Source organism: Hippichthys cyanospilos, chromosome 17, assembly GCF_059441005.1.
Source record: "Hippichthys cyanospilos isolate Australia breed blue-spotted pipefish chromosome 17, RoL_Hcya_1.0, whole genome shotgun sequence".
NCBI classification, from domain to species: domain Eukaryota; kingdom Metazoa; phylum Chordata; class Actinopteri; order Syngnathiformes; family Syngnathidae; genus Hippichthys; species Hippichthys cyanospilos.
In genome coordinates, this window is record NC_142385.1 from 14,654,313 (window position 1) to 14,676,697 (window position 22,385).

The following is a 22,385-nucleotide window of genomic DNA, read 5'->3' on the forward strand; positions in this document are numbered from 1 at the left end:
TGCCGGAAATAATAGTAGAATTGTACTCTCGCGAGAGTTACGTGCGGAAACGTCACACAATGTAGAAGGTTATATCAGTTCTGTGTGGCTCATTATAAATTATTTCACGTAAACGATCATAAGTAACAGCGCCGTGAAGTTTTATGTTTATGTGTTTATCTGAACTGTTGAGTCATGAGTGAACTTTTTGATTGCGAGCATCCAGCCACATGGAGGAGAGTTGAAATGAAATATTGGGACGTGCTGGAGGCCAAGAGCAAAAGCAAGAAACCTGAGAAGCTTCTCCATCTTGACAAGTGGTGAAATTACTTTCCACATTTTATACTCTCTAAATTCAATGCATGCAAATGTCTACCATAGTGGACACAAATGAGTCAGGAGATTCACTTAAAAATAATGATAATAAAAAATCAGGTACCAAGAGGAGCTGCCCGCAGTTATCTCAAGTCGATGCGAGAAGCACGTGACACTCTCCGAGATGGTCAAGTTGATGGAGTGGAAGCTCACTGTAAGTTGTATGGCTATCCATTGACAAAATGCATTTCTTAGTCGCTAACAATAACCTTTACCACAACAGAGTGCCTAACCTTTAACCCTTTCCCTAACCTCTACTTTAAAAGCAAGTCTTGACTTTCAAAAAGAGGTGTGAACTAGTGGGGTCGAGCAAAATGGTACGCACCTCAGCTGTGTCCTTATGGGCAGAGGGGGAAGTTCCGGCCTCGCCTGCAGCAGTTGGTGTCCTCCAACGGCGAGGAAGCGGTGGACAAATGTTCCCGAAAGGCCTTCAGCCTGCTGCCCGACGTCACGGCGGCCATCGCGGAGCTCAGCTCGCTGAAAGGAGTCGGCCCGGCCACCGCGTCAGGTCCGCATCCAACGTTTTTGAAATGTTGCCATTAGTCCTGCAGGATGATGGTTGCTTTGCAGCTAAAACAAGCTCATTTCACTTGAGATTATTTGTCGGTTTTGTCACCTACATCATTTTTTCATCCCCCCCCCAGCCGTGTTGGCTGCAGCAGCTCCCGATCAGGCGGCGTTCATGTCAGACGAGGCCATGGCGAGCGTGCCGGGGCTCAAACCCATCCAGTACACAGCCAAACATTATACACGCTACCTGGACAAGATGGTGGACATGACCAACAAACTGAATAAAGGTTCAAAATGTGACCATGAAAAACGGAGGAAATTATTAACAGTTCAAAACAACACAACCTTTTTTTTATCATAATAATAGTAATTATGATCGAGATCCTGTACAATTAACCTTAAATATGTTGGAAAGCAGTAACAAAAAGCAGAGATTAGGTTGTTGCAAAAGTGTGCACACCCCTTAATATCCGTCATTTGTTTTTTTTGTAATTTACATTAACAGGAAAATTGGAATTGGATGAGCTACCACCATTTAACTCATTCAATGCCCGGGAGGTATTTATTTACACGTTTTTTTTTTTAAGCATCTTAGATTGAATGTCTGGATTCTTAAAAAAAAAATTACGTTAAATTACGTCCTGGCATTGAATGAGTTAAATAATCTCTAACCCCCCATTCAAAAAAAAAATCCCTGACACATTTTGCTTTTGAGCAGAAACCTCAAAGTTCTGTGCCATTTTTAACTGTTCATAACTCCTTCCGATTTGCATTTAAACACAAAATTTTACGTGCACTTTACCTCATCTTTTTTTTTATGTTGTTCACTGGTCTTTTTTTTTTTCTCACCTCAGCGGACCCTCAGCCTGATTGGACCCCCCAAAGGCTGGAGCGCTGTTTGTGGGCGCTCACCGTCGCTAAGCAACAACAGCTCCCGCTTCTCGACGATCTCGACGTGAAGGGCGGCGGTGCGGCGGAAAAGTGTGCGGATGCTGATCACAGACCAACAACCAAGAAACTTAAAACAAGATGAAAGAAATCGACTCTTTTCGGACTTCGATAATAAAGATTTTTTCTGAGAATCGTTATCATCAAACATCCAAACCGTACGGCACACCAAATTCTCAAAAAGCGTTTGGATGTCGCCACAGTATTGTTCTTTATTGATATCGTTTCCAAATGAAAGCAAAGTACAATGACCAGTACAAAATAAAACAAAATATATTCATATATATACAATATAAAATGGTTCCGTTTTAGAACATTTAAAAAGTACATACAATAGATAATGAAAGAACTCATGAGGACTTTGATACAAATTTTCCGCACATAAATTTAGTCATCCTTCCACGTGACGAAGAGAAAAATAGCTTTTTTTTTTTTTGTAAACGCTGTGTCGGTGCAATCTCGTGTCCGCTTGTTGGCGAGATTGGACCTTGTAAGTTTGGCACCGTTGTACGGACGCAGGAAGCAGCTCATGGATGCACATGGCTACCTGAGTGGCTTAGGCGGCTCTCAGGATTGGCAAATTTACGTTAAAGGGGATTTTCTTTACCCTAATATGTTCTTTGCAGCCTCACTAGTTTACACTTGTGGCGTTATGTGACAAATTATGGAGATTCCTTTGATTTTTTTTTACGATATCATAAAAGAATCGGGGAAAAACATTAGGGAGCTGAAATTTCCAGCAGATGATAAAAACAGGTAACATTTCAAAATGTAACGATTCGGACATTTCTATGTGATTGAAGATGGGCAAGATTTTATCTACAGAAATAATAATTATCCAAATTTTGGCCCATTATACTTACAATTTTTGAGATGCATTTTAAGAGGATTTATTACATTGATTTTCCTGTGATTTTTGCAACATTCCGTTGAGCTGTGGTCTAACTGTCAGCAAATAGATCATTCTTTGTTGGCTTGTGTTCCACCTATAGACAGTAGGTGGCGGTCATCGTCAAGTCTGAGACTACAAAGACAGATGCCACTGAACAATTTGCGTAGTTGAAGGAAAAAAAATAACTAAGACGCCTTTAAAAGTACTTACAAAATTAGGTGAAAAAATGCTAGGTGTAAAATTTGAAAAGTGACACAAGGGTTAAATGTGATATTTTTATCAATATTTTATCAATGCATCAAAATTCACCTGTTTTTATCCAGCTCAGCGGAGACGGCCATTTTGCTATAAACACAATAATGACGTAAAAAAAAACAAAAAACTGCAGTGATTACACCAGTGGGGGCGCATTGAACATGTTATTGTAAAGAAATATTTTCAATCAACTTCCCCTTTAAAAACATAAATAATACAACAATACTAGACTTTTTGGCAAAGCACTCATTTTGACGAGGCCATTTCTATTCCCGTTAGCATTCGTCGTCTCTCCCGTCTACCGAAAGTCAATTAGTGCCGACTTCTGAGGAGATGGCGCTTGACTTGCTTTTTTTTTTTTTTCATCCTGTCAAGTCATTGTGTCGCACGTCTATTCAGAACAAGCTCTACCGCGTTAAGATAAGAAGCAGCTCTCCAAACGATGTAATGAGCAGTTCTTGTACACCTGCGCAATCTAATGACGGGTTCGTCCTCGGGTGTCCGATGTGAGGCGGCAAGAACAAGGCATGGGGTGTGGCAGGAAACGATATGGCACATGACATGATCAGAAGCTCATGACAGCAGGCCTTTGCGGACCTTTTCACCGTGACGTTTTGCGTACTTCCAGGTGGCAAAATCACATATGCCATGAAGAATTGCGAAGTTTTTCTATGCCGTGACAACGAGGCGCTCTAAAATGCACGTCTAGATCCACTGGCACACGCTAACAGCCAAGTTTTTACAGTTACTTCATTTTTAGCTTGGTCTTTCATTTGCTAGCTAGCTGGTGATTGCTACCTTTCACCAGCTAGTTAGCTAGCTAGCTGGTGAATGTATGTATACCATTCACCAGCTAGTTAGCTAGCTAGCTGGTGAATGGTAAGCTAGCTTGATGAACGGTAGCTCGCTAGCTACCATTTGTGGTGTGCGGTAGCTAGAAGGCTAATGCAATATAAATCCAGGGGATCTTGTGGTGGAGAAGAGGGTAAATCAAGTGTTAGCTAACGCAATTTGGAGTCATCCTTCAACATGACAGAGAAAATTAATTCTTTTTATAAACCCTTTGGTGGAATCTTGCGTCTGCTTGTTGGTGAGATGAACGTGAGTGCGCGATTAAGCAAATAAATCAAGTGTTAGCTCCAGCTAGCTACCGGCAAGCTAACACGTGACTTATCTCCTTAAACTGGCTTAATTTTGATAGTTTTGAAGAGGAAAAAAAAAAAAACAAAACTACCTTCCAGCCACCTGGAAGAACCCTGATGCCTTTTGTTACAAAAATGAAAAGTACTCTGCTGCATTTTTTTTTTTCAGCATGAAAAGATCAATAAATGAGGTTTTAGCAGCATCTTCCCGACTTTGACCGACAAAAACATGAGCTTAGTGACATGGACTACTTAGCACCTGTCATTCATTGCCAATTGCCATTATGAATATTATCCAAGCGCTCCAGACGAAAATATGCCAATTCATTTCTAATCGCGCAGCCTGTCAGCTCCGCTCGGTGAAGAAGATAGCAGCGCGTATTTGCAGCCGTGCATCATCCTGACAACGAGATGTTGCCATGTGACTTTGATAAACTGAAAAATCGCTCGGCCTCACATGGGAGAAAGAAAGTCTGGTCGCTTGCCGATATGATACACTGCTCCAAAAAACAAAAGGAACACATAATCAATTTGAGTTTTTGCATCTGGAGTGTGTGTGTGTGTGTGTGTGTGTGTGTGTGTATTTATCTACACGCCTTGAGATGTGAGTCAGCTGACCTTGAAGTTATTTTTGTTAAAAACACCACATCTGTGTCATGGTGTCATAACCTCATTGTCATGACTGATAGCTGAATACAAAAGGTGGCGCAACACATGTTGACACATAATACAACAGGCGTATATTCTTTATCTTCTGCGCAGAATGATTTAAATTGCTGAGTTATATCTTTAAATATACAAACTTTTCAATCAGTCATGTTTTTTTTTTCTTTGTGGCTATAAAGTACATTATCATAGTTACTGGTAAAGTACCGTCCAGTATTGTGGATCTCTGAGTTGCGAGCGCGGTCAAGGAACAAATTAAGCTTGCATCTCAGGGCACCTAGTCATCTAGGATAAGCTATATGTCACCTTTGACCTTTCGGAGAATTAGCTCAATTTCCTGATTTTCCGATTTATCATGAAAGTGTTCCTTTCATTCATTTTAAGCAGTGTACATTTATTTTTAGTTAGGACCAGTTGGTGTGTGTTTTACAAAAATCCAAAGCACTTACTAGCCCTTTTTTTTTTTTACAAGTTGCTATGAATCTAAAAGTTAAAGAGGCACATTAACCTGGGCTCAACATGCTCTTTTTCTTCATTATAGGCTAGCGGGCTACGTATGCATTATTCATGGCGCCACCGTATCCTCGGCAATAACATCTCCTAGCGTCCACAAGGGGCTTCCATCAACGAGCCATTACTCGGGCGTAACGGCCGCTTTTTGCTCTAATTTCCCAAATAGTGCTTGCCCGCTTGCCACGCCGCCTGACGCTTTCATCCGGGAGGGGACTGCGGCGGAATGGAATTTATGAACCCATCGGCGAAAGCGTAAAATGTTCAGCCAAGTGACGTGCAAATGAATTATTGATCGGAGCGGCGAAAATCGGAGTGAACGCAATCCTCGGCTGGGGTCGCGCGACACAAATCCATAGCGCTGGTAATTTGCCCGCGCCCCCACGCACGCACGTGCACGCGCGCGCGCGCCGGGGGGGAGGACTTCTGGAAAACAAACCGTCAACTAGAAACAACTTGTACAAACGGCCGACGTTGATGGAAAGAAAAAAAAAAATCAGCTACATGAGGAAGTGTACCGGCACAGTTTTGTTTTCTTTGCCTTGGAATATTCACAATGCAAAAAAATGACTTTTACACACGATCCAGGCGTCCTCTGTGGGGACAGTCCACAAATGCTAAAACGGTTTAAAAAAAAGCTTCATGTTGCTTGGTGAAAGAAAATTAAACGGTGATCGGAACCATTGCCACACAGTGTTTTGGATTTCATAAAAATAACTTATAGAAAAAGATTAGGGCCAGATAGGAAAAAAAATCTCACTTTTATCTTCGGATTTTGACATTATTCCCAGAATTTTTACGCTAAACTTCTCTTTCAGATTTTCAGAATTCAGATTTCATTCTCAGAATTCTCACTTGAAAACTCTGACTGCCCTCTGAGAATAAAGCCAGAATTGTGAATTCTTAGAATAAAATAAACTTAAGAATTCTAATAAAGCCAGAATTCTCACGAGAGTGAGAAATTGGAGAATGCTCAGAATAATTCTGAGAATTTTGAGAAGACTTTACACTAAAGTCAGAAACTTTTGACTTAAGTGAGAAATCCCTGCGTGTCAATTTTGAGGCTTTAGGATGACTTCAGAGAATAAAGTCAAATTTCTGCCATAAAAACGAGAATCCTGCCAACCTTAGTTTTCCTCACTGACCCTAATCTTTTTCCATATAAACTGTGCACACGTATACTCCTGCCCGCTTTGAAATCATGAGAACATTCGGCCTGATATTCTGAATTTTGTGGACCTTTCAGTCGCCCAAAGTTGCTTCATTGGAAAAATGGCTTGAAATCCAAAATACCAGGACCGAGGTTCTCATCGTTTCTTTGTCGACTGTCCCCGCCCGCGCCTCTTTTGGAAACCGTCTCCGACGAGTTCTTTCTATGGCTTGTTTAGTAAAGCACTAAAGTTTGTAGAGAGTCAAGTGAGGGACAACAATCGCAAGCCTTCTTTTTTGCACCCTTTGAAATCCGTAAGTAGTCTCGGTTATGAACATACATCCGTACAATACACACATTTTACTCTTAATCCCGCCCCTTCCTTTCTATGGTTACATTCCGTTACAAAGGTATACAGGCTGTAAGAAGGAGAGGCTGAGGTATCGACTGAGAGAGTGTGGACTACGTATGTGGCTACCTCAAAGCGTGACGTTAATTACATCGTGATGAGCGGTTCCTCGCTAGCGTCATCGCCATGGTTACCTCCCTAGAAACTATGCAAAGTTGTCGTAATTCCACATCCTTCATAATCCGCGGTAAGGTCCTTGCATTAGTCCGTTTTTTACCCTCATAAATTGGCATTAGTGTGCATATGTGTGTGTGTATATATATATATATATATATATATATATATATATACACACTGTATATTTACACACGCACACACACACACACATATATACATATATATATACATATATATATATATATATATATATATATATATATATATATATATATATATACTAGAAGTGGACTAGTGCATGGACCTTAAGTTCAAGCGTATCAATGTTCATTTTGTCTCAATATTAATTGTTTTTTTTTTTCAACCCTTGTGCAATATTTTGACCATTTTTGTGTCATTCTGTCGGTATTTTAGCCAAGGGATGTCACATACAGTCTTGCTAGTGTGATAACTAAGTGGCCAAGCCGTATTAAATTCTGACATGTTGTCACCATCCGGGTGAAAATTTCAGCTCCATACTGCCTTCTTTCAATGCTTTCCCTTTGATGTAAAGATCAAAGGATTTGACAAAATCCTGCGCAAGGGTTGAATCCACAGTGTCGGTATGTGACAACGCCCCTCCCGATTGAAAAAAAAAGCCATCTTGAATTTAAAAGCTAATAAATAAAACTGATGTTTGAGTCACTCAGCATTTGTTGTTTTTTTTTGTTGTTGTTGTGGCGTCTCTCCTTGTTTGTTTCGCCAGAGGCACGAAATGAATCAGCACAGCCACTCGATAGTCCCCATAACGACAGAAAAAAAAAAAAAAAAAAGTTTTCTTCTCCAAATGCACTGTAAATGGAACGTGTTCTGCTGCTACCCTCTTTGATAAAAGAGACGTTCTTCTTCATTTTGCAAAGTGTCCGTCGGGCGGCTAACGATTCTCATGTGGGCCGAGGCTGGAAAAGAGACGATTGAAAAAGAAAAACCTGTTCCGACGTCAGACGCGGGTCAGGGGGCGGGCGGGATCTGCACGCCCAGCAGCTCGTAGGCGAAGATGTTCCAAAAGATGGCGAAGAGCAGGAAGGTGATGAAGGAGAAGACGATGACCCACCAGGAGCACTGCTTCTGCAGGCTCTCCTCGTAGCTGCGCAAGATGAGCAGGCCCATGCTGATGCCCACCACCGCGCCCGACAGGTGGGCCATGAAGCTGGGCTGCGGCCCGGACGACGGCAGCGGCGGCGAGAAGCGCAGCCACACCGCTCGGCCCACCTCCGAGCTCACTGCGGAGAAAGACGGCTCACAGTCCTCATCGCTTCTTACCGGGAGCGGCTTCCACTCGAAACGGAAAACAAAGACCATTGCGCATTTAAAACAACTACAAAACGGCCGCTTAGCTCCATGCTAACAAATAATGCAAAACACCATTGATTAGCTAATAGTTAGCATGGACGGTTTTCATGCAAGCTTTATATTATTATTATTATTATTTTTATTTCAGGGCAGATTATTAGACTGCATTGTGTCCTGGAGGCTAGCCAAAAAAAAAAAAAAAAAAAAAAAAAAAAACATTCTAAGCTGCAGGCCTCAAATCACGAGGAAAAATATCATGGCCTAGTCCGAAAATTCGGTATTCGTTTATTGACATTTTTGCATAGCATTTATTATAAATTTTGAACAACATCCTGTACATCTGTGTTTTAAAAGTCTAAAATGTTGATGGAGCTTTAACTCATTCAATGCCAGCGACGTATTTGCACGTTTTTTAAGAGTCCAGGCATTCAATCCCAGATACTTAAGTATCATTTTAACACCTCGGTATCTGAAAATTAATGTTATTAATGTACTTGAGTAATCTGGGATTTAATGTCCAATAGAGTGCTTTATCTCCACATTTCAGGACTAGAAAATTCTTCACTTTAGCACCCATTTAGTTCAGCTATTATCTCACAACATTAACTTTGAAAAAAAAAAAAAAACCTCTGAATTGACTTTGATTGAGCCCCTCTTTGTTACTTACTGCAAACTAGTGCCAGGATCATGCGGAGCAGCTTGTACGGACACCTCATCCCGGCCCAGTTCTGCAACACACAGCAAACAAGCGCAACGGTACGGCGTGATAAGCGGCTTGGCGCCAAACAGTAATTTTGACTCTTTTTCAACATATTGAACCCCGCGAGAGGGACCATCCGCTTTTGCTGGAACGAGGCCCCGACCGCGTGCACCTGGCCGCCGTTCTGCGCGCTCCAAGGGAAACTCTGTTAATCAGAGCTCCTCTAATTAAACAGATATAATGATCCTGCCGGGAAAAAAGAACAACCGCATCCTGACGGGGACACCATCGGCCTTAACTCCCCTGGATAAATAACTTAGCCAATCACTTGGCTCCTTAAGTGTCTCCTTGGCTGCGAGGAATTATGAGGAAAGGACCCGGGGCCCCTTTTTTTTTTCCAGCCTCCTCTCTGGTGAGCGCAGGCATGCAAGATTAAAAACATGGAGCAAAAATAGACGGTGATAAAGCCTTGTCGCGAGAGGCCTTCAAAGTCACAATATTACAAGGCATGAATGATTCATATAGTGATGGAAGGAGGTCACCGCAGTGGGAGGCCATCTCAAGTCAAGATGGAAATGAGATCTTTATCAAGCATGTTGCTGACATCCCAACTTTGCTGGTTGTTTTTTTTTTTTTTACACTACAAAGGAATTTCGCTCAGAAAATGTCAGGGAATGATTAGAGAAGTCGAACCACAAAAGAGGAGAATAATCATGAGTGTGCTTTGGCTCTCTCTAGTGGCTCACAAAAGAATCGCGGCCTACGGACTCGTTCAGCGTTTTTTTTTTTTGTTTTTTTTGTTTTAACCCAATGTAGAAATTTACAGTCATTACATTCGGGCAAATCATTAGTTTTAATAAGTGAATATATCACACGCAGGGACACAGTGTGTCGGTAGTTAAGTATGCAAACATCAGAGCTAAGACCTGCCTCGAAATCCTAGTAGTTAGCTTTAGCAATAGCATATGTCAACAGGTACGGCGGCTCATGTGTGACAAATAAAAATCATCCAAATTGGGATTATTAACGTACCAAAAATAAAATCTTGTTTTTCTTCAGTCATTCTGTACAGTCACGACTTTGACCGGTTTTAATTCAATATACCTCACGTTTGTTTAAGTTTAAACTATTAAGGGGGACTCAATAGTGTAGAAAATATTCAGACAATGCGGTATTGTGATTTTAAATTAGTTTTAAAATAAACTCATGCCAAAAAGCTGTTCATATCTTAAATTAAGTCGTTACTCACTTTAGTAAAACTGTCTTTTGACCACACTGCAGTCCGCCACTTACAAAACCTCCACTTTGATTTTAAAATGACAACATAATAAAATGCATTTGATCTAATGTACAATTTGTCTATTTTCCTTCATTTTACCATCGGTCGCAATCTTTTTCAATCTTAATGAAGCTCCACACTAATAACAATTAAGACATTGAATTTATTCGCTGCCATTGCAAGCAGCGATTTCCAAAGCATAAAAACCGGGCGAAGCTAAAACATTTCCTCCGGGCATATCAGTCGCTGATGATGATGATGGTGGCTGGCAGATGGTTGAAGATCTCCCGTCAAGTAAAAGCGCGCGGGAGGAAAGTCATGTGAGCAAAAAGGATCCGAGGCTCAAAGGATTTCCCCGACAAGCGGCAGACGTAAGCGAGCGAATAAGCCCTTGTCTGCTTTTGGCTTGGGTCTGGCTGCTGCGGGGCCACTTTGAGCCTCATGGGAAACGACTGCTTACTTTGCAGGGGACTCCAACAAATACGACTTCATAATTTATGGGAGAATCTGCTCGCTCGTAAATAGCCGACACCGTAACGGAACTAAATAGCTAACATTCCAATAGGAGTTGATCATTGAGTGATTATTTATTCCTCGTGTGAAAACGTGAACGAGCGAGGGCCGATACTATCAGTCTGGGGCAGATACTGGCTTTATTTGAAGGTATCGGGTTGTCGTGGAGGTTGATGATACCAAGAACCGATACTTAAAGCAGATGTCAAGTTAAAGATGTTCTTCGCCCCCACAAAGTCGAAACATCGCCATCTGATCAACCCCTGGGTCACTGAACTTGGGCTGACTTTGAAAGGGTCATAGTGTCCTCAAATACAAATATATATTGACTTTCAACCCCTCAAAACGGTCAGTGGCATCAGGCCTATCCATACCCCGTTCGCAAGTTGCCTTTGCAAGGATGAATGCAAACATCGGGGGAAATGCAAGATAAAACATTGGGTTTCAATATGTCCAAAATTGACAATATTTCCAATTTTGAATGGCAGTAAATGAGCCCGACATGGGCTAAATTTGATACCACCTCTCAACCTCCCGTTTGTAAGCATTTGGAAGAGATGGCGGCGTGGCATATTTAAAGTGGTCATGTTTTGACAATCCATCCATCCAATATTTTAGCCTCCCAGTGTTTTTTTTAATATGCTTTTTTCTTGATCACATATGAAAAACAATGGTATTGTTTCCTTGGTATTGTTTCCTTCCTTGGCAGTAGTTGGCGCTGTATTGCAGCAGCTGTACTTAAACCTATTGGTATTGACAATCATTTTTTTTGTTTTTGTTTTTATACATACCAAAAAAACTCCACTGCGTGAGTACTCATACTAGTATCGGTCTAAAAAAATGGTATCGAAGATTTTGTACTGCGTTGATGGAAAATAACCTTCAGAAAGATTTTACACAGACATTTGGATTGCCTTTTTGTGCTCTCATCCGCAAATATTCTGTTTTAAAAAATCAAATGTGGGTCCTTTAAAAAATGTTGCATTGAAAAGCCCCCCCCCTCTCATATCATCAGTGCACACTCACAGGAAGCTTGTGACATTGAAATGGAACGCGCACAAAAAAAAGAACAAAACTCCCCCTGCGCCACAATGGAGGTGAGAACGACGACGGCAGTTACCATGACAACGTTGGCCAGATGTGCCGAGCACAGAGCGTAGACCCCGCCGGAGCCCCCCACCACCGGAGCGCGCATGTCGGTGATGGACACCGTCAGGGAACCTACGGGGGAGACGTCACATAAAGTTAGATTTCTTCTTCTTTTGTTTTAATCTAATCCCTGTATAGTTTCATTTTTTCAAAAAAAAAAAAAAAAAAAAGTCCTGTTCAGACAGCATGATGGCTTGAAAGGAAACAAAAGAAGGTCAGATTAGTCAGAACGCAGCCTCACACCAGTCACCTTCCTGTGGGCTTTTCTCAAAATAGAGCTAAAAAAAAAAAAAAATCACTGCTGGGGGGCAGGGGGGTTCACGGACAACTTTACAAGCTGAATTCTAATATCTGTCTGATGAAAATGTATCCGTTTTTTCTTCTGCTTCTCCATTTTGTTCGATTTGGCTGCTATGCTGCTTTTGCTTTATTATTTTTTTTGTCCAATCAGATTTCAGCCTGTATGTGTTGCCGCGCCAAATTAATCTGCCCAACACAGTTAGGATTAGTAGTGTTGACACCTCGTAAATTAAAGCTCCCAAGAGTCATCCTATTCACTGTTGTGGGACACATCTTTGGAAACGATCATGATGTCCTCCAATGAGGACACTAGGACTTGCTAGTGTAGCTCCAATGCAACAGAAAATACAGGCCAAAAATAAACGTCCACTACAGTGGACAGAAATGAATGGGATGCCTTCCCTTTTTTTTTAACGAATCAGATTTCAAAATTTGTCTTCGATGACATCAGCAATTTTCTTTTCCCTGATTGGTTGCTCCGAGCAAATTTGCTACAGCTACCTTCAACTAGCAAAACAGATAGATATGATTTATTTTATTGACATTAGATAGTAGATAGTTATTAGATGGATATTTATTTTTAATTGCTGTGATGAGTACATTGTTGCATGCATTTTTTGTTTAATATTGGAGGTTTTTATCAGTAGAAAATATTTTTTGGATGATTGACATTTCAGTCATTCTTTGAGGTGAAATATATATTTATATGCCAGTATATGCCTGATAATTTTAATATCTGTCTACATGTGTTGCTCCACCATTTGTATTCAAATATTTGTTGCTGAAACCGTTATCTTACTGGGATGCTGCTTTTGTTAGCCTATGTATGGAGTTTCCTATTATATGTTAGCATTAAGCTAGCTGACCTGGAGACACTTTGTTTATTTACTGTATTTTTTAGGAAAATTTGCTCACAAAAAAGAAAAAAATAACCCCACTGTCGTAAAAAAACAGAATGTTGCTTGCTATTCAACACTGTCAACCAGAGGTCACAAACGTAGCACGGTCGAATTGCGAATCTGCCGCACGCACGCACAAAGCGCCGTCCCCGCCCCGCTCCGAATTTCCGAGCGAGAGAAATCACAGCGTCGAGATGCCGGCGTCAGCCAACTGTTAATTATGCAAATGAGCCGATAAGGAAAGCGCAAAGAGGACTGATAAAACAAAACAGCCTCTTTTTAATTGCACTTGCAGGCCGACATGTCAAATCTGTAAGACACACAATTTCGGCGCGTGGGCACAAAAAGGGTAAACATTGTCTCCAAAGAAGACTTTGCGGGCCCCGGGGCGGGACGGTGCCGCAAAGACGGATGGTAATCAGAGCGGCGCCGCGCACTCATTCATCTCCTCTCGCCCGCCGCACCTGTGGGTGCTGCTTGGCCAAGATTTATGGGCGCAGATGAAGGCTGATACTACTACACAGCGGAGGAGATGGCCCATTTTGGCTGCTTGGGCAAAATGATCATTTTATAGTGGAGCTGGCAACGCCATATGTGCGAGTGGCGAGGTGGCGCAGCTTAAGAAAAAAGCGGGAATTGAATGAAGCCCGCCGAAAATGCGTACGCGGTGGGGCATCATCAAATATTAGCGCAGGCGTTGACCTACATTGATATGATATCAATTTACCGTATTTTCTATTTTCTCACCTAAAAACCTGTAATTTTCTCAAAAACTAACAGTGGGCCTTATAATCCAGTGCGCCTTATACGGCGCATAAAACATGAGTTTTCATTTTTAGAGGGACAGAAAAGTAATATGACGCAAGCCCAGCCACTACTGTAGCTTCTATTCCATGCGCCTTATAATGCGGCACAAAATATTCCCGCAGTAAGCAATCGTGCCCGCTAGGAGGCATACGCAACATGATGTTTGAATGCCTTCAACCTTTGGAGTCATTCTTCCCCAAACCATTTGCAGAAACAAATGACATTTTTGATCACATGTCATCTGTCACATACACTACAAGGTTTTGCCTCTATAACATTTTGTTTCATGTTCCAACTAATTTGCTCTTAATTTGAAAAGAAACCGTTCCTTTCGCACCCCATCAATATACCATGCACCACCTCAAAGTGCCTTGACGTACCCCAAAGGTACTCATACACATATTTGAGAAATACTACAAAGTAATTGCAGTATGATAAGCAAATAATTTTTGAACTGTTTACATACATGCTTAAAGGCAGCATATAATATAGGGGCAGAAAAATGAAATATTTTTGAAAGGGTGGGAGGATGTATTGATCATTTTCTATGAGCATATTTCTCAGTCCAGCAGGTGAAAAAAATCGTCCACATATATTGCGGCAGATATTGACCAATGAACTGAGATTTAATCAATGGCGATCTGTCAGGCTAATTTGCATTTAAAGACAATTTCCTCCACTCCAACAAAAAAGTCAGATAAGTTGTAAAATTGATGAATTTTGCTACGCACCCATTTTGCTAATCAAAGTTGGCTGTAACGCTTTCACTCTGAGCGACCAATCAGAGCTTGGGAAAATGCTGACCTCATCCGGGGGTTAGCCCAGAAGAATGCTACGAAATTGGCAAATATAATTGCGCGAAACAGCTATTCGGAAAAACGAAAAAAAAACTTGCTCTGCTTCTGCGAGACCTTCCAAATATTATGTATGAATATTAAACAGACCTGTCATGTGGCTTCTCCCGCTTAGCGAGGATTTGCGATTTAGGCGTCTCACACTCCCGCGGGAGCGCAGCCCGGAGGTGTGCGATTAATTCCGACTGCGAGCTGACGCGCCGCATCTCGCGCGCAAGATTATTTAGTGCAGCCGTCATCGTCCCGGATGTCCACAAATCTTCCATTTGACGACGGTAAAACACGTCGGTGGGTGCGGGGCAGGGGTCAACGACACCGCTGAAGTAATCCTCCGAGCTGAGCCGTTCTGTCAAAGCAAACGGCAAGAGCAAACCGCCGAGTTTGCGCGCCGCGCTTTCTCCGAGATCAAGCGCAGACACGAGGCCTGAAAGTGATCTGAGGCCAGACCGTGACAGAGCCTGAGGCGTCGCCTCTCGCTCCGCATCGCTCTTGCGCAAACGACGACGCTTGCCAGACGGCAATGGGATAATACGAGACTGAAGAATATCGGCGGTGAAGGTGCTAACGCGCTAGAAAGTATTGCCGTACCGTGATAGATAATTGAAACGTGAAGCTAAATTGTGTCAGGAACTTTTCATTGTCAAATTAGGAGCAAAGTCATTAGAAAGTGATGCAAAATTGTGTCACAGCAACTTGGTATTTTCAAATTAAGAGCATATTGATTGGAACATTAAGTTAAATTGTGTCAGGAACTTTTTAGTGTCAAATTAGGAGCAAAGTCATTAGAAAGTGACGCAAAATTGTGTCACAGCAACTTGGTGTTTTCAAATTAAGAGCATATTGATTGGAACATTAAGTTAAATTGTGTCAGTGACTTTTTAGTTTCGAATGAAGAGCGAATGGATTGGAAGACGAAGCTACATTGTATCATACAGAATGTTTATTTTCAGAATAAGAGCAAATTGATTTGAACATGGTAAAAGGTCGTACTGACCCTTTATTTTAAAATGAATAGCAATTTGATTTGAAAATGAGACTGAATTGTATCATACTGACCCTTTATTTTCAAATTAAGAGCAAACTGATTGCAACATGAGGCTAAATTATGTCAGTGACTTCTTATTTTCACATTAGGAGCAAATGAAAACATGAAGTTAAATTGTAGCCTTGTGAATTTTTATTTTCAAATCGAAAACTGAATTACTTTTTCAAAGTAACTATGGCAACCCTAACCCTAACCGAAGGCACGCATATGTTTCTTAATGAGCAAATTGGACCTTTTCAGAATCCTTGCGAGACAATGATGAAAAATGCACACACTGTATTTGCGAGTGCACCATTCAAAAAAAAAAAGAAAAAAAATTCCGCCGAGCAGCATGGACTATGCGGGGGATTCCTCTGGGATCCTTGCCGTTAAATCAAGCATGCAAGTACTGTACTTTGCAATCATTATCACACTATTAAGAGCATCTTTAAACGCTTCATCCCGCTGTCGTTGTTATGGCCGCATCATTTTGCGGACCAATGCGCACGGCCGCCGGCCGGACCGCTTGATGTCCTATTTGCGAGAAAGCCCTTCGCGGCGAATACATTGGGCGCCCTCCCCCGCGGCAAAAGGGATGCCTCTGATGGATAATAAAACTCGGATTTATTTACCCAATGGTGGTGGGGGGGGCTTGATGAGAGAGTGGGAGAGGCTGCGGGGGTGCTCACAACCTGTGGACCTTTACAGCAAAAAGATAGCAACCGCATTTTCCGCACTATAAGGCGACCCCAAAACCTTCAATTTTCTCAAAAGCTAACAGTGCGCTTTAAAAAACAATCAACTTTCAACAACTGGCCATTATTTTTAACATACTATTTTCAACATGATTTTTTTGTATATTCAACCTCAACAACACTTTGTTTCACTTGTAGTGTACGTGACATGAAATTTAGACAAATGTCTTCAAATGCCATCCAGTGGACATGATTGTTAATTGCACTCTCATCCCCTGTATTGAACACGACGGATTATTAATACGGAGTATTATAGCCTAGGGTTAAACCCCTTTGCTGGCTTTATTTTCGTGTTACACTTATATTACTGTGTTGTGTTTCAATTGCAGCGTATCTGTAGAACCAAAGACATGGTGTTAACTTTAAGAGTAAGTACTAAAACAGAAAAGACAGAAGTAGACCAACGCCTGATGAATGACGGACCAGAAAAAAGTCAAATGCCGCCCACTAGTGGCGGCGGATTGTTGGGCATAAATACATCGACGAACTGACAGTTACAATTTCGTTCGGCTTGGAGGCGGGTCACAATTGATCATTTTGTCATGTCTTCTATTTCCCGCCACGAGATATAATCCCATTTTCTCAACAAGCACAAACTGTAGGTAAACGGGCAACCGCGACAACATCCGTCAGCCGCGGCGGGATGAAACAACGCGGCTTCCATTGGCTTCCGCATGTAAAACTCGGGAGCAAATCGCACGGCGCGGGGAGGTGAGACATCCGTCACAATTCCATTAGGAGGCGGCGGCATTACAAGGCCCATTTCCTCGCTTTCCTCCTCCGTCTTAAACCGACAGCGCCTGCGACCTCGGAAAAGCTACAAAAAGTTCGAGCCGAGCGTTACGCACTGCACAAAAGTCCAAAGTGCCGGAAATTTTGTCTGAAATAAAAGTACGATAGCAAGTAGTAATGAATTTTGCTGTTATGTTTTTTTATATATATATATATCAATTAGTTATAATTATAATAATTAAACAAAGATTATTTTATAATAATAATCATAATAAAAAGAGATACTTTTTTGGGGGGGTGCTTACTCATGACAAACCCAATTTTTCCAAGAAATTTACAGGTTGAATTTTTGTAATGCACTTCATGATAATGTTATTGAATATGATAATGAATAATGTTAATAATAATCGTATTAGAAAGGGATGTGGTTGTTTTTTTTATTCAAATACTTATTCAAGGTATAACCCTTTTTTTTTTAAACAAAACATTTTCAGGTTGAATTCTTTTTAATGCGTACCTAATAGCAATAAATTCTAATTATAATAATGTAACAATAATAATAATAATTTAACAATTAATACTAACAATAATCTAAAGGAATATTTTTTTTCAATGTTTTAGGTAAAATGCTTACTCAAGGTATAACCCAAAGTTTTTTGCGTGCATTCATAATTACAATGATAGAAATTCAACAATTATTAATTTATAATAACAATGCAAAAATGACATGCAATTTTGGCTATTGGAATATATACATGTTTATTGACCCTTGAGCAGTATTTCAACCATCACATTTCATGGCAGTATTTTAGCCAAGGGATGGCACAGTCTTGCTAGCGTGATCACTAAGCGGTCACGCCATGTTAAACTTCGACGCGCTGTCACCATCTGGGTGAAATTTCAGCTCCCTGCTGTTTTCTTTTAATGCTTTTCCTTTAATGCCCTTGATGTAAAGGCCAAATGAAAGAAAGACGAGAACCCTGGCGACCAAACCAAACCTTCCGTCCTCCATATTTCCGAAAGGAGGCGTGAAGGATTAGCGACGAGGATCAAGGACGACGACTTTGGTTCCGTCGCGAAAAATAATTGCAAAAATGTTCCGGCTTCCGGAGCCCAAGGACAAAATGTGCAGTTGCCAGACTTTTATTTTTGGGAAGATGTCATTTGAGGTTTTGGTGAGGAGCGTTTTGAAAAGAGGCCCGTGGTCCCAAGGAGGTTCTTGCGGTGTGTTCAGGGACAGATTTAGTAGCGCTCAACTTGCGGCATTGTGTAAACAATTGTGCAAACGCATTATTTGACTTCTTTATTTTTACTTCCTTTCTAATTGAGACGTAGATGCAAAGGTCACATTCATGGAAGCGTTGATATGATTTATCTTGGTCTCCTTTTATGTTAGGAGTGTACCGATCTGATATTTTAATATCGGATATTGGTCCAGTATCAGCTATCAAAAACCCTTATGGTCCGATATCAGCCATAACAAAACTATCGTACTAAATTAGCCGAAATCCGTAATCAAATTGACTTTTTACAGTGTTTTTACAGATTAGTCTGAAACCGAAAAAAATAACATAGGGCATTAAAGCGCTTGAAATAAAAAATGTCAATCCTTACTTAAACTAGAAACATTTTTGACGAACCGAACTGTTTGACACTGGAAAAAAAAGAATAAATGATAATAACAGGACCATTATTTGAAACATTTAAAACAAAATTTGTACTAATTTGTATTTTCTAAGTTACATGACGTTAACATAAATATTTTTGACAGCAATTAAAAAAGTTTATAACTCCGGCCCACTTTGCCAATGAGAGCGCCATTGCACCACCTGGTGGCATGGATGTACAATTACACTTCACACCGAGTAAACAACGGAAAAATGTACATACAAAAAATGTGATGCTACACATTTTTTATTTTTTTTTCCGGGGAGAAAAAGCCTAGTAATTTTGTCGGGCCCTTACTCTGAGCGCACGCCGTAAAAGTAAGCCACAAAGTTTTCCCAAGCACTTAAGCAGTTGCCTCCTGAAAGTCAATGTGCGAATTCCCCATCGCAGCGGGTTTCATCTCCCGACGACCCACGCCGCCTCTTCCTATTCCGTCTAATTTGTCGGAAAAACGGCGACGGCGGCGAACGCGTCAAAGCTATCCGATTCCTTTCGCGACCCGCGATTCAACCCGCGCTCGGCAAATCGTATTTGTCACGTCTACTGATCAAGTCAAGTTGTTCAGACGAATGCGGTTTGACTCCGGGACCCGGCTGCTACGCGTCATCTCGTCGCCGATTGTGCGGCGGCGGCGGCTTAGCGACTTAAAATGCGCTCAGGCTGATTCCCCTGAGAGGAAACGCGCTTTATTCTTTAGCGTTGGGTCCCGCGCTCACTCTGACATCAATCAACATGTATTTTTTTTTTTTTTTTTGTCAGAGCTTCCGCCAGCTATTTTTCACCACCTGAAGAGGACGTTCAACAATTTTTGGGGGCTGGTTCGTCATTTGTCAAATGATGTCAGGTAAATTAGGCAGTTGATAATATATAATTACCGTAATTCCCCAAATATAAGACACGACAATTTCATGAAAATGAAAGCCAAAAGTATGAGTGCATCCTATACACAGAAACTTAAAGATTAGATGATTTTTTTTTAATTCAACACCAAATAAAGGAAGATTGATAAGTCAGCTATATAAACTGGGTTTTTACGCACATTTTTATATTCTTATTTCCAATAATTACCGTAACGGGATGAGGTAGAGGGCAGCCAACAGCAGCTCACGTTAGCTGAGGTTGTTAGGGCATTATTTTCAATCAAAGAAGCGAGCCGGAGGAACCACCGTCCGAGTCCATCCCTGTTCACACGCAGGAATATTACCAAAACCGAGAAGATCATGTAAAAGGTTATAATGTCTCCATCCGATGCAATTAAGAATGCACTTCTTAGAGAACACGGAACGGGATTCCATTTGACTCGTTTCTTCTCCATCGCGCTATTGCTTTGTTATCACACTAGCCGGAGTGCGCTAAAATACTCAATCAAAGGCATTTTACACGAAGGGAAAGAATTGAAAGAAGACACCAGGGAGCTGAAATTTCACCCAGATGGTGACAACATGTTGCATTTGAAAATGGCACGGCCACTCTGTTATCACACTAGCAAGAGTGTCCCAAACATCGGCTAAAATACCGCGAGAAGGATGTGGAAGAAAATGACTCCAAACTGGTCACAATATTGCGCAATGTTTTTAAATAAAGTGTGTTTTCTGGATGGTGTGGCTTGAGATGCGTGTGTTGTTTTCACACAGCAGAGGAAGACTTGAGTGGCGCTAACTCAATTTTACACGGAGCAGAGAAAAGTTGAGGGAAAGGAGAAATAAAACATTTGGATGTTTAGTCACGTCGACGCAAGAAGCAAAACATCGCATTTAAATCTCACTCAACATCCATTAGACTTCTGCTTTGCAAGAGTAATCAAATGATGCCGAGCGCCCCAAACGATGAACCTTAACTCATTCGATCCCAAAGACGTATTTTGACATAAAAATACGTCTTTGGGAGTGAACGGGGTCCTGCTCTCGAACGTCGCCTCGGCAACCAAACTGGATTTAGACGGCGAGTTGATGCCGAAATTAGCCGTAGGTTTTCTCCTTTACGTTGATAAATGACGGGGAGATGGCAAAAGCAAATTCTAAGCATTTTTTTGTTAAAGGGGAGGCCAGTGCAAACAAAAGGACAAAAGTAAAGTAGGTCAGCACGGATCTAACTGCTGACTGGCAAAAATACAAAAAAGACCAAACAGGGAACAAAGTCAACACTCTCAGACTCGATGTTGGACCACAACTGTTGAATTATTGACATCGAGGGCCTCTTGTCCTAGGAGTAAAACTCCTACCATTTATCCTTAGGGGAATGGTTCTCAAATGGGGGTACTTCAGGGGGTACGTGAGATTTTAACAGTGTTTCTGCAGGGAAAATCTAATTGAATGCTGCATTTCAAATTGAAAGCAAATGAATTGGAACATGAATTAACACAAAGCTAAATTGTGTTACAGTGGGTATTAGGCTGCAAAAATGTTTCACCCGGGATGTACACATGTGCCAAACTCCAGTCCTTGAGGGCCGGTATCCTGCATGTATTTGAACCCTCTCTCTCAAACACAAGTGATTCAAATGATTAGGATCATTTTTCAAGCTCCTGCAGGTCTTGCTAATAAGCTAATCGTTTGAATCAGGTGTGTTGAGACGAGAAAACCGGGATACATGCAGGATACCGGCCGTCGAGGATAAACTGAAAATGTGCCGAATTTCGGCATCTCTCGTCTGATTGTCACACACGCGATGGAAAAGCGACACTCACCCGCCAGCACTCCCGCCATATAAAGCAGACTTATTCGTAGGACGCCGTGGACCATCTCCAAAGGGACTCCGATCATCAGCTGCAGGAGCGCGTTGAAGCCCAGCTGCTCCAAGCTGAAGGAGAGCGCACGAGATGACGCAACAAGCATTGAAAAGCAGAGCTAGCTAGCGCTTACGTACCCGACGTGCATGAACATGTAGCTGAAGAAGCGCCACACTTGAGCGCGGTGGCCCGGGTGGTACACCAGGGGGCTCTTCATGAAGTCCGGCTGGTAGGTCTGAAGCACCCACTTGTTGAGCATGATGCCGTAGCACATAAAAACGATGATCTGCAAACACACATGCAGAAATAACCATCTGGCGGCGTGAAACCAATTTTTGTCATGGGCGGTACAGTAGTTGGATTTTCTTGACCATGAATAGAAAGGACCATTTTTTCGGCCTACACAGTAAATTGCTTCCAAGTATAAGCCCTATCAAAACATGCATCACGAAGAAGAAAGTGTTTTTTTTAGGACAAATTTCGGATCGTATGCCTCTACTTTCTATTTTACTCGCCACTGGGGGGCATTCTGATGAGTAAACACACTCGGGTGTGTTACTGTCGTGTTGGTGCAGTATTCTAATAATATGAGCGCTTTATGTGAGCTGTGTTGGACAGCAGCTCCTATGTTTTACTATTCTCTCTGTATTTACCAAAAGAAAAGTTCAAAGTGACTCCAGCTCTCCTTTCCC

General features: G+C 41.5%; 2 protein-coding genes across 4 annotated transcripts in view; one reads left to right on the top strand and one right to left on the bottom strand.

Annotated features, from left to right (window-relative positions):
* The first annotated feature begins 49 nt into the window (after positions 1-49).
* On the top strand, positions 50-1,946 carry LOC148409894 (uncharacterized). Its single transcript, XM_088439810.1, has 5 exons — positions 50-299; positions 415-508; positions 703-862; positions 999-1,151; positions 1,719-1,946. The coding sequence occupies exons 1-5, from the start codon at positions 175-177 to the stop codon at positions 1,895-1,897; spliced, it is 711 nt and encodes a 236-aa protein (XP_088295936.1). The 5' UTR covers positions 50-174; the 3' UTR covers positions 1,898-1,946.
* Positions 1,947-7,247: 5,301 nt separating this feature from the next.
* Positions 7,248-22,385, bottom strand: part of rhbdl1 (rhomboid, veinlet-like 1 (Drosophila)) — a 45,776-nt gene continuing 30,638 nt past the window's right edge. For all 3 annotated transcript variants that reach the window (XM_088438762.1, XM_088438763.1, XM_088438764.1), the window contains 5 exons: positions 21,831-21,979; positions 21,652-21,764; positions 11,898-11,998; positions 8,953-9,013; positions 7,248-8,215 (listed from right to left, as the gene is read on the bottom strand). In XM_088438762.1, the coding sequence (XP_088294888.1) occupies positions 7,944-8,215; positions 8,953-9,013; positions 11,898-11,998; positions 21,652-21,764; positions 21,831-21,979 (696 nt within the window). In that variant the 3' untranslated portion in view covers positions 7,248-7,943. The remainder of the gene's footprint in view (positions 8,216-8,952; positions 9,014-11,897; positions 11,999-21,651; positions 21,765-21,830; positions 21,980-22,385) is intronic.